The sequence below is a fragment of the Antedon bifida genome, chromosome 11 (assembly GCF_963402885.1).
Source record: "Antedon bifida chromosome 11, ecAntBifi1.1, whole genome shotgun sequence".
Taxonomy (NCBI): domain Eukaryota; kingdom Metazoa; phylum Echinodermata; class Crinoidea; order Comatulida; family Antedonidae; genus Antedon; species Antedon bifida.
The window spans coordinates 18,465,488-18,479,143 of NC_136236.1; the positions used below are offsets into that span (position 1 = coordinate 18,465,488).

Here is a 13,656-nt window from a genome sequence, read left to right on the forward strand (position 1 = left end):
TGTTCTTGAACATGTTTTAAATAACCAACTCTTTCTAAAAGCAGTATCAGGGGTGGATCCAGAGGAGATGTCTCTATCTCTATCAAATTTCATTGGGGTGAGAACAAGATATTCTACACCCATTCTTTCTTTTTGTCCTGGATCTGCCCCTCAATGTGACAAGAATTAAAGAAGAATCTACCAAATTCTAAAGCAATCTCTATGCATGTAATAAAATATCACATAGATGCTATAAAGAGTTCTAAAGTAAAAATCTGTATCAAAAGGCCTTATGTATTACCTTAACTCCATATTCAGCTCCCTGAATATAAAGAAAAGAAAACAAACTAATAAACAAAATGAATATCATTCATCAAAATTTCAGCTGATTTTTTACAAATAAACCTTAAAGAAAATTTATGTAAAAATATGTAAATTAAATACAAAAATTGTTGTAATTAAATGAATTTACAAATGAAATCCAATGAGATTTTTCTGGTAAATTAAAAAAATCTTTTGAAGTCTGAAATGAAATTTTGTCAAAATTATTCTACTGCAGTAAGTTTATTTTAACCCTTTTCTATTTATAACATACTGGTTTTTTTCAGTGACTGCCTCATAATAGATTAAAATAAATTAAAATCTATTATAGCAGAAGAAATGGGGTTACTGCAGTAGATTAATCTTGACATGATCAAACCAACCAGAGAAAACATTTATAGAAACAATAATGATAAATTGATTCTATTTTAAAACATCTACAATTTCAATAAGAACTAAATGAAGCATAACGTGTCATATTTTAAACGACTCAAATCTATCCAAGTCCAAGAAGATTATTTTCCTGAAGAGAAAATGTTGTTTAAATAATCATCCATACATGAATACATCATTTTAAAAGTGACAGGAGATTCGACTCGGTGTATCTTTGATGTCGTGTGGTAATTTTACTGAGTGAAGTAAACTATCCAAATAAATGAGTCACGCACAGTAACGAGGTCTTTAATCAAGTCGTAATAAAACAGGTAATATAGCTGGATGAAACTACGCGTTGTGATAATGCTCCATCAGCTAAGACGCTCGTCATTCATCGTGACCGAATTGTAAATTTATACCTACTGGCTGCTTGTTGCTATACGTCTTTAGGGAATTAAGTTCTAGGAGATGATTTGTAAAACAAAAACTTGCATTCATATTCTAACATCTTGCATAACATACTATTAATAAAACTGTTTTAACGATCAACAATAACTAGACATTTTTATCTTTAAAAATATGTAAAATCATTCTTAATTTTTTTTTAAATCATGTTTATTGATATTACCAATCATAAACTTTATTGTAACAGTGCGAATAACTAAAATTTATGTTTAAAAATGTCACAGGAAAAAGTTCCCTTAATATAGAAGTCCCCTGAATAGAATGGAAAGTGTCCCCTTAATAGGAATGTCCACTAAATTAGGGACTTTCCCTAAATAAAGATGTCTCCTGAATAGAATGTCCACTAAAATGGGGACTTTCCCTGAATAAAGATGTCCCCAGAATAGGATGTCCACTAAAATAGGGACTTTCTCTGAATAAAGATGTCCCCCCACCCCCGAACAGAATGTCCACTAAAATAGGGACTTTCCCTGAATAAAGATGTCCGCTGAATAGAATTGGGATGTCAACTAAAATAGGGGTGAAAAACGAGTCCCAAAGGAGGAGTTTAATTGTTCCATTTAAAAATGTATTTAAGTATATGATAGTTGATTATTTCTGACACACATGTTATTATAATACATTTAGTTGATTACTTGTACGTCAATTCTCATTAAAGCAGAACATGAGACATCGGACACCTCACAAAGTGAATTCAAAATACAACATTGTCACAACATAATCGATAACAGTATCAAATAGACTTGGAACAAAAACGGCCAAATTGGAAGATTGGAGTCAGTCTGGCGCAAAATCCAATATCATCTCTTGTAAAGACTTTATCATTTTTCACCGTTGCTGAAATTGAGTATGAACATTCGTACCGTACACACACCTTACAATCAAAATCAGAGATCAAAACATGCCCTACTTCTTATCTTCTTCTCATACATATCCTTAACTTCTTCACATCCATATTCAGTGATTTGTAGAATTGTACTTTTTAGAATCGGAATGAGTCATATGTAATAATCGCATCTATAAACAAATTAATTTTGGTGTACAATTTGCACTATTTTGTTCTTTCTTCCGATTACTTAAGCGATAATTTAAACATCGCAAGTATCTTACAAGTTGCCATAGATACAAAAGTCGTAAAAAAAATATCGGTAAAGGCAAATAAGACGCTGTTACCATAATCACATTTCATGTCATAAAAAACATGTAAACTATCTGTACCTGACATAATAGTCATCAAATGCACTTTCTATGGTGAAATTTAAGAAAAATTAAACTAGGTCTAATTTTGTTTTTAATGGGAAACTGTAGTTTTCTGATGAAAATTGTTCAAAAGTGATAAATTAATATGATCCAAAATCATAATCATTTGCATCGTTATCTTTGTCTAATTATTTTATTCAGGATTTAGTGGTCTCTATTTAGCAGCACTGGTCTCCAATTAGAATCATTTTAGCAACCAGTGTATTTATTTTCTACATCTAAAAATCGTGTTGTAATAAAATACCATGTGTTTTAGTTAGAGTACTTTAATCTTGGAGATTGCAATGTGGTCAGGATTGAAACAGAGACTTATAGATTTAAAGGAATGTAACAAAAAAATCAAATTATTTGCTGTATAAATTATAATTCACAATAAACAAAATTAATATTTATAACAATCATGAGTCAATATAAATAAGGTTTATATTTAAAAATTTAGGAAAAGAATATTTAATATTTGAAAAGGTGCATTTCTAACCTAGCATCTGCAAAAGAAATAACTATACATTTCATAGCCAAAAGATTCCGTTACAACAATTAAAACAAAGACAGAATGACACATCTGTAGCCTAATTTACATAGCAAATAAAGATGTTTAAATAAAGATTCGTTGTACATGCAATCATATTCTTGAATCAGCACATATCTAGGCTAGAGATGAAATAAATACGAATGATGTAGATCAAATTTCAAAATTCATTTAAGTTCCGGTTTCAATCAATAGTACCTTAAAATGAATCTTTTACTAATTAACCAAGAACTAGGTCATTCTAAAAGTGAATCTTAAAAATGAATTTTGCCCCAAGGGGCGATAAAATTTAGCTGATTAACATTAATATACATGGTACATAAATAAGAAGGAATTATTTGAGAGTAAAAATCATAAATATATTAAATTAAATTTATATAGTAGTTAATCAAATTTATTAGTGGACCCTTTAAAATTATATAATATAAATTATAACCTTTTACTTTTCTTTTTTTATAAGAAAGTAAATCGCTCTAAAATACTGGAAAAGATCGTAATTAAAAAAATGTAACTTTTAAAAAAATATTTTGTTGCCAAATCAGACTATCTATGTTCTGAAAGTTGTAACTAAAAAAACGTTATTTAATATTAATTATATTTTTTAATATATATTTTTATGAAACCAAATATAATGGGGTTGTAGCTTAGTGGTTAAAATCCTCGGCTACAAATCCAAGGGTTGTTCAAGTCCTGTCATATGTCATTTTATCAGATTAAAATGCTCCACTTTTAAAGGACATCTTGTTTACTTTTCGACTTGTAAAAGGGATTGAAACTTTAAGAAGGATAGTGAATGAATTCACTTACGGTTATCGCTGGAAATTTGCCTAATGTTTCGTGATTATGTAATTTTGAAACATATTTTCTAAAAACGAAATAAAAAGGAATCCTCCAAAGCCTGTTGAAGAGTTTTTACTAATCATCGAGGCACATTTGTTGTATGTCACTTAGCAGTAGTAAACCTGACAGTTAAATAAATACCATCCATAACATGAATTCCTAATCCACAGTCAAACATGCCGCTAATTGTAAATACATCCAATCTGTTAATTAGCACATCATTCATTGTTCCAATCAAAACATTCATTCATTTTATTCCATCTTCATTATGATGCAATCAAAACAACAACAACCAATGAAATATTTAAAATAACATTCAGGTGAAAACATTTTCGGAAATGCATGAAACTTTTCAACGAATAAGTTTAACTTTAAACTGAAAACTTTGCCCTGAAAAATACATGCAAGTGTCAACAGACTTATGTTAAGCTCTGTCTACACTATCAAACTTTATGTGACAAAAAAGTGTGATATGCCCAAATATGGTGGTGATAATATGCCTAAATATGGTAGTGATATGACATCATCATGTCCATATATGGCCATGTCACAATTTTTGTCACATACAGTTTGACTGTAACTGTAGACAGGGCTGGTCTCGTGTCTACGTTAAAATGTGTAAAACAAAATATGGTGAGAATGAAATCTATGAATTTGAGCAACAATGTTACTCTTTTAATACTATTATATTTTTTTATTCTTGTCAATACAGAGGGCAGGCTCTGTGCGGACGTAGCTTTATTTATTAAGAGATAACTTACTTATCTTTGCTACAGTTTCACTTGTTAAATGTAAATCATACAGTAATGGAATCATTTTATAGCCGTTCGCTGTTATTTATATTCTGACAATTTTATATGTGAATTTTTACTATCGCATTTTAAAGGATCAATATTTTATATTTACTTAACAACATGTCTAATATTACACATTGTGTAAATCAAATGATACGGCCACAATTTTTTTTCTTTAAAATATTAAACCATTTCTACGTTGTTACAACTTCTAATATAGGATCAGTTAAATTTGGGACATCACTATTTATGGGACCATAGGCGTCTCCAAGAGGGGAACCAGCCAAGGCCCATCTAAATTTCACGATTAGGTTCATTCCAGCACTTCATTTTACCATTAAGCCCTGGGGACATCCTTATTAAGGAGACACTTTTTCATGAAATGAACAAGAAACGGCCAACTCCTATGCAAGGGAAACCCAACATTTTGTTGGCTCTCAACTGTTTTCACTTAAAAGGGATACTTATGTGTTTTTTAATCGTAATTATTTACAACAAGGTACAAAATAAAGTAAAAATATATAAATATAAAAAACGTAATTCACTACAATTTTTTTTTATAATATCAAATTCAATTTTGAATTCAGAAATAAAATAAAATAGAAAAAATATTTTTTATTTGAATTGATATCGAGACTTATCAAATTAAAGATGTATAAGATAATGATAAAGTAACGCAAAAATCATGACAACAGCAGGTGGATTAAGCAAGATAATGACATAAAAAAACAGGTTAAGAATCGTATCGCTATGGCTACAAGAAATTCCATTTCCTAAGAAAAAATTGTTATTCAAAAATATTTAAAAAACAATCTATTAATGAAAATGGAGTTTAGGTAGAAGGAAGATTAACCTGAAATTAATTTGATTTTAATAAGCTAAATGTAAATAACGCTTAGGTTAGTTGAGAGTTCAAGCGACTAACCTGGATAACTGTCGAGAGGCATGAATATAATCTACCATCATGCCTACTACATGAAGAACTTGTTAAACACAAAAACTCATCAGTTTCATACTTGTACACAAATACTTTATAATTTCCACATCCTTCAGATGGGATGTAAAGCATGTTCATGTGTACACTTTAAAGAACTAAGTTGTACATTATTTGAAAAGAGAGGTTACTCTATCATAAAAGTGAATATGGGAGAGAATGAAGAATTGCACATAGGTGTGGACGACACATATCTCCCGGTGTGCTGATTGTAGTTCTGGATTGGGCACTCTTGTGAGAACTGTAAAACTTATATAATGTACATTATAAAGAAGAAATAAATAATACATAGGTATAATAAAATATCACTTTTTACTTCAAAATCTATGTTCTAAATATGAATAACATGAATTTATAATCTAGTTTTAATCATAATATTTTTTAATTTGAAAACAAGTAGATGTAGATTTTAAAAGCAGTTGAAGTTTTTTTAAGATGGCTGTAAGATCAAAGGAGAATAGCAACAACACTCATTCATCTATTATTTCGATAATATTTGTTTTACGATTCAAGTCGTAGACGTGCAGTTATGCTAATGTGCGGAGTTAATTTCAAAAAGAATACTAAATCATGTTTACTTCACTCTTCTGATATTGCATCAATGTAATTTAAAGACAGCTATAAAGACCTATTTGTTATCTTTCCATGGCTATGTAGAGAAATTTACACTATAAGATAATTCTTTATTGCCATATATAGGAGAGGAGGAGAAATGCTGTTAAATCTTTCTGTCCATCCCTCGTCCGTCCACTCACCCATTTCCCCCCCTCCCCCCCCCCCTCTTTCCGTTCATTCAGATATTACACTTTTTCAAGATCTGTTTTCATCTTTTTTTTTTTAAATGCAAGAATGGAAAGTTTGTTATTGCATTATTTTCTTTAAAATATTTGGTTTATCCAGTTATGTTTTGGTCTTCCTGATTGTCGTTTTCCTTACAAATATTGTATATAGCATACTTTATTTGATATTATGAATATTTGATATTATTAATTTACAGTCAATGTGATCTAATATGACTAGTATATGCGTTCCATCTCACAAGTTATCATATATGCAACAGAGACTGTACATACATATTTTACATTACATTACACTTTATTTTTGTATATTATTTGTTTACTTTTTGTATTCTTAGTTAATTGCACACAGCAATATTTAAAAGTATCTAGCTTATTTTATATTTATCTACTTACTTGTTTATTCTTAAATAATTACATACAATTGCAATATTTAAAAGTACTAGCTACAATTTTTTTAAATTTTAAATGTTAATAATTAATCCAGGTATTTCAAACTGATTGGAAAAAGAAATTATTCCACAATACAAAATTTGGTAAAAAATAATAATAATAAATGTACTCTACAAAACAGAAAAATATCAAAATTGTATATATAATATCTTTTAATTCATATAATGCATGAACCGGTAATGAAAATGTCAAAAGGTCATTTGGTAATATAAAACCAAACTCAAACATTAAGATGAAAAGCGCAAGACAGAAATGGTCTTATTATCAAGTAGTAATTGGTAAAACACTACTAATTGGTAAAAGACGATTCAGAAATGGAGATATTTGGCGCTTTTCCTACAAATACCGTTCGTTCTTCCAATAAAACATTCATTATAAAAAATATCTCAAGTAGAATAAATACGACTTATTGGGAGTCATAGAAACCAGAGGCAATGCCAGAAAACGCCATTATCCTATTTCTCATAAAATGTATTGATGCGCAGTCTTCAAAGTGTTAATGGTATAGTAATATACAAGAAAAACATTAGGAAAGTACAGGCAGAGGTTACAGATATACAACACATATTTATCTGAACTGGCCAACAGATCATTATAAACTATGTTCATTATCGTTAGAATAATTTTTCAAAACTATTAGTTATTTTAGTTTGACGTATTTCCTTGTTTATTATTATTAGAAAAAAAAATTATTTATATAAAATGTTTGAACATAAATTTATCAGGGTTGATTTTCATCACCTCGCTGTTGATTATACTGTAGGCTGCTATAGACTATGAAACAGAAACCGAATGCATTATCATTATTCATATAGATCTTGTAATAGAATTTATCTAAGGACTAACATACTTGCTTGATGGTCTTGAGGTTAATGATCTGGAGGTTGAGGGTTCAAATCGCATTTAAAAACAGAAAAGTATTCATAAATGTACAATATTTGGTAAAAATATTGTCAGAGTTGGACAAGACATCTATAAATGTTCATGTTATTAAATGTTAGTTAAAAATATATAATATTAAGATACTGTATATTTTAAGATGTAAAAATGTGGAGATGATATACAAATAAAAATAAGCTTTGGTACAGTACCGGATTGAAAAATGAACGTTGATAATGGAAGGTAGTAAGCTGCCAATCTACTATAAGAATCAGTATAGTAATTCCAGAACTTGGACTAACTCTGTTCTATATATTTTTTTCCAAAATGAACTAATGCTAAGCTCACATCTCAAACATTAACATTATACATACAGGATATTTTGAGTTTGTATTTGGAGCATGAAATTAAACATTTTTATTTTATAGATTCTTTCTTAGAAGTTGACATTCAAACAAGACATTGTTGTTTATGAATTAATAATTAAAGATGTACTTTTGAAATAAATTTAATGTAAATTTCATGAATAAATTATCCAATCAATAAATTGTACGTACTCATTTTTAGTATTTTCAATTATAAATAAAAAGATAAATTGATTATGCTGATAAAAATGCTTTGAAATGACAAAAAATATGTATTATGAATTTTAAAATAATTATTATTATCATGAATAAAAAAGTAATTTTTTATAAATGTAATTGTACTTGAGTGACTAGGTTAATATAAGTGACTAGGTTTATAAAGTGACAATGTTTATAAATTGACTAGGTTTATGAAAGTGACTAGGTTAATAAAAGTGACTAGGTTAATAAAAGTGACTATGTTAATAAAAGTGACTAGGTTAATAAAAGTGACTAGGTTAATCAAATGAATAGGTTAATAAAATGAATAGGCTAATAAAGTGACTAGGTTAATAAAGTGACAATGTTTATAAAGTGACTAGGTTAATAAAAGTGACTATGTTAATAAAAGTGACTAGGTTAATAAAAGTGACTAGGTTAATCAAATGAATAGGTTAATAAAAGTGACTAGGTTAATAAAGTGACTAGGTTAATAAAGTGACAATGTTTATAAAGTGACAATGTTTATAAAAGTGACAATGTTTATAAAAGTGACTAGGTTGATAAAAGTGACTAGGTTAATAAAGTGACTAGGTTAATAAAATGAATAGGTTAATAAAATGAATAGGTTAATAAAATGAATAGGTTAATAAAATGAATAGGTTAATAAAATGAATAGGTTAATAAAGTGACTAGGTTTATAAAGTGACTAGGTTTATAAAGTGACAATGTTTATAAAATAAATAGGTTAATAAAATAAATAGGTTAATAAAGTGACTAGGTTTATAAAGTGACTAGGTTTATAAAGTTACAATGTTAATAAAGTGACTAGGTTAATAAAATGAATAGGTTAATAAAATGAATAGGTTAATAAAGTGACTAGGTTAATAAAGTGACTAGGTTTATAAAGTGACTAGGTTTATAAAGTGACAATGTTTATAAAGTGACTAGGTTAATAAAGTGACTAGGTTAATAAAGTGACTAGGTTAATAAAATGAATAGGTTAATAAAATGAATAGGTTTATAAAGTGACAATGTTTATAAAGTGACTAGGTTAATAAAAGTGACTAGGTTAATAAAGTGACTAGGTTAATAAAATGAATAGGTTAATAAAATGAATATGTTAATAAAATGAATAGGTTAATAAAATGAATAGGTTAATAAAATGAATAGGTTTATAAAGTGACTAGGTTTATAAAGTGACTAGGTTTATAAAGTGACTAGGTTAATAAAAGTGACTAGGTTAATAAAGTGACTAGGTTAATAAAATGAATAGGTTAATAAAATGAATAGGTTAATAAAATGAATAGGTTAATAAAGTGACTAGGTTAATAAAAGTGACTAGGTTACTAAAGTGACTAGGTTAATAAAAGTGACAATTTTTTTAAAATGACTTGTTAAAAAACAATTTACTAGGTTAACACAGGTGATTAGGTTAACACAAATGACTACATTAACAGAAGTGACAAAATAAAATCTAATGTAAAGGAATGCAAATTACACAACAAATCACAAAACCTTGTCACTTTTCATATGTAACGCTAAACATTAGTCCAAAATCATAGCAGTTGATCTAATCCGTACACTCGTCAAGCTGACGATAATGAATTACTAGTGTCATTTCTGTCTTTGTATAATTAAACATGCATCAGTTATACTGATACTATAGTCTGTAGATCATGTTATTAACGCCAATATGCTATCCGCTGGCCTACATGCGAGTTGGTAATAAACCCAATTAGCAAATCGTTTACGCATTTCTGCTTAAGTTCATCGCTAGCCTAGCTCTGCATACGTGATTTCTATCATAAACAAGCTGTTTCAAAAAAACTTTCTAATTCTAATTTATACAATGAATAAGTTTACAATCCTCAAAACAGTTTTATTTTTGTTTTTTTCTTTCTAAAAAGTATGGAAAATTTTACTTGTTGCTTAATTTCTGTTCAATAATATTTAATATAATGGTTTAAAAATAATTGATATGATCTATGTAGTAAAATTATATTCTCTAAGGGTCAAAGTTCAAATATATGCTCAAAGGACCAATGAGGAGGTGGTAAAAGACACTGATACCAAGCCAAATAATCACATGTCATCACTTGTAAGTATTCCTCTATTAAAGACTCATTGAACTTTAGATACTTGATAGTAATTTATTAGAGACCCATGTCCAAATAAACAAGTCTCAAATTTGTGTGCACAAATCACTTTAAAAGATTTTAGGGAAATACTGATCTTAATAGTTGTAAATGTTATTTATTTTACTTTTCAAAAATACTTTTATTTATAAAGTTTTGTTCTCACTTGGATATAACGCATTGACATATGGTAATTTGATGAATAGTTGAATTTGATTAATGTAATGCAGGATGATCATCTATTTTTTGTGATTGGACAAATTACTTTCATGGAATGTACATCTTTATGTTGAAAAACAAATCTAAATTTAAACTTATAATAAAATAATTTTTACAAAGTTATATAATATTTATTAACAAAAGGTAGTTGCTGTAGTAGTAACTACAGTAAAATAGTTTTGGTGTGATCCATTACCAAAATCATTTTTCTTCAGACTCTTCCTAACCCATAAATAATCCTAGAAATATAAAATACTGTTGAAATATTGTTTAATATGAAGTAATATGAATAAAGTATAGAATTACTGAATAATATCTTTAAATAAGAACCTATTCTAAAGAGACCAACAAATGGCTACCAAGGGTAAAATAGAAAGTTGAAAGATTAGAACACCTGTTAATAAACTATACTACATGAAAGAAAGTATTTGAAAAAGGCAAACATGTGTGGCATAATGTAACCATGGTAATATCAAGTTGTGATGGTCTTACTAGGGACAAGGTCATGTCATCACCTAGACAGAAATATCCTCAAATTAACAAATCCCAATTATGGTTTAATTTTGTAAACAGGAGTATTTTATATGACTTTTGTAGGCAAACTGTTGAAACATGTCTTGTTTTATTACCCACTATTTATAGTTGCAATTCAGGATATATTATAAAAGGGCATACTCAGCTTTGGTCCATAATTCCATTGGGAGTTTTTTTTTAATATTTTGAAGGAAATAAATTCACATTCTGAACTTCACATTTTGTTCTAATAACATCACTGGAATATTCTTAGCAGAAAGCATTAAAAAAAAGTATCTTACTGAAGTTGTACAAACTTAGAAAATAAATTCTCATTTTGAACTTTACATTTCTTCACATTTTTTATAACATACAGTAAATGGAATAACAGAAAGCTAGAGTAATTAATCAAACCATGGAGCTATAAAATTCATCAACAGGGTTAAAAATGACACCCGTAGATATGTTTCTTTTGTCTAAATATTTGACAATATAAAGGAAATGGGTGATATAAAAAGATAATGAAAGCATGATTATCAATTTATAGTAATAGTATAATTAGTTGAACCTTTTAATTGTAATTTTAATTACCTGTACTTGTTTTAACTGTTTTTTTGCTGTTATTTTATGTATAAATCTTCTTTAAGGTATTTTGATCAAAATTCAAATTATTTTAATTCATTCCATTGCATAAGTTGGATATCGTAATTTATGAATAATTGGAATTTAATGTTTATATTTTTAATTATTAGACAGATTTATGATTTTCAAAATCTAGATTATGCTGGTGGCAGCATACTATCCTGTTGCTAAAATCCCTCACAAATAATGATCATACTGGTCTACTCTAGCCTGCATCAAACACATAATCAAAGTACATTCAGGCAGTGTCTACAAATGAAGAGAGCTGATTGGACAACAGCCACCTAAAATCAATAATTACTGTGTAACAAAGCAAAGGGCTCTGTCACCCTATTGTTTACTTATGTGTACATGACTGGACTCGGTGTGTGTTTAATTGGATTGCGTTAGCAAAGATGGTGGCATATAACCTAATTGAATGAAAGCTTAGGGTTTGAATGGTGTGAATTGGAAATTAAATTGCTTGCATAGCCTATATGCCTTGTGATGAGTTATTAATGTTAATATTCTATATTAAGATGTTCATATTGCTTTATCAATTGATTACATCGATACAAATGAATAATTAATTTTAAAATATTGAAATTAAACTGGTGAACTGACAGACCTACTGTATTAATGTATTTTTTAAAATGTATATTTAAAAACATATCAATTGAAATTGTTCTGGTATTAGCAAAAATCATGATAGAGGTTGATAAAGCTCTGTCTACACTATCAAACTAGTTTGACAAAGAAAGATGTGATGTGGCCAAATATGGTAATGATATACTAAAATATGATAGTGATATGACATTATCATATACATATATGGGCACATCACATTTTGTTGTCACATAAAGTTTGATAGTGTAGACAAAGACACAATAACAGACATAAAATTCAATTCTGATCAGTTTTTCGGAAGTATAGGTTTTACTGTATCCAATGTAATGTTAGACCACACATGAACCACAAGATTGACTGTATTTAAATCCTATAGAGAACGTGATAACATAGCTTCAATCCTAAACATGTGGCCATATGGTATTTACGTACCATTAAGATCATAAACCTATTTTCACGTACATCGTGTTTACATCTGGAAAGACATCACAGAAACCGACTAAATAAAGTTTATTAATTACTCTCATAACTTATTTCATTATTTTCCAAAATAAACTACTAAATCAATTCGCATATAACATTGTTATGGCTCATTGTACCAAAGACATTAAACATGAATGCATTTATTATAAATAATACAAATTAATGGACTTTATTATTATTATTGTAAAAATAGAAGATACTGACCACCCTATCCACTACGAATATAATTTAATAACAAATTAAACAGCCGAATCGCGGACAATATCACGTCTGATGATATTAAACATTAAGGCCTACACCACAGAATCTAACTCCTAAATATTAATTAAAACCTTTAACCTAAACCTCTAAACAATCTTTCACTAAAACTACAGTATCCCACATGGGATGAAGATTGCTGTCAGTAGACATGATACTGGAGGATGTTTAACTTCGCTAGACTTGATACTCCACATGTATCAGGTAAAATTTTTTTTTTGTACAAGTTCCATTACTAAATGTTTGGTTGCATCATTATTAAATGTCATATGAAATACTTTTAAGAGACTTTTATCTACACGTATGTGATTTATTTGATTCATATAATTTATAACTTTATTTTTTTGGCAATGCCATATATTTAAAAAACTTGTAACAATTTTCATAAGCTTGTAATTTTCTTTTTTACACTTAATTTTTTTTTAAGTAGAAAAAAACTAGAAATAGCACAATGGAAATTGTAATTATGATTATGTAACAATCTATTTTACGAATGTTTCTATAAATTGTATAATTAAAATCACAAATTTGATTCAATTATTGAATAG

The 13,656-nt window shown here is 28.2% G+C and overlaps 1 protein-coding gene across 7 annotated transcripts in view; it reads right to left on the minus strand.

Moving 5' to 3' along the window:
- The window catches only part of LOC144855481 (cadherin EGF LAG seven-pass G-type receptor 1-like), an 89,411-nt gene that overhangs the window by 37,248 nt on the left and 38,507 nt on the right, over positions 1 to 13,656 (minus strand). For 6 of the 7 annotated variants that reach the window (XM_078713365.1, XM_078713363.1, XM_078713361.1 and 3 more), the window contains exon 6: positions 281 to 301. The exons of the other annotated variant lie outside the window; for it this stretch is intronic. In XM_078713365.1, coding sequence (XP_078569491.1) covers positions 281 to 301 — 21 coding nt within the window. The remainder of the gene's footprint in view (positions 1 to 280; positions 302 to 13,656) is intronic. 7 annotated transcript variants of the gene reach the window in all.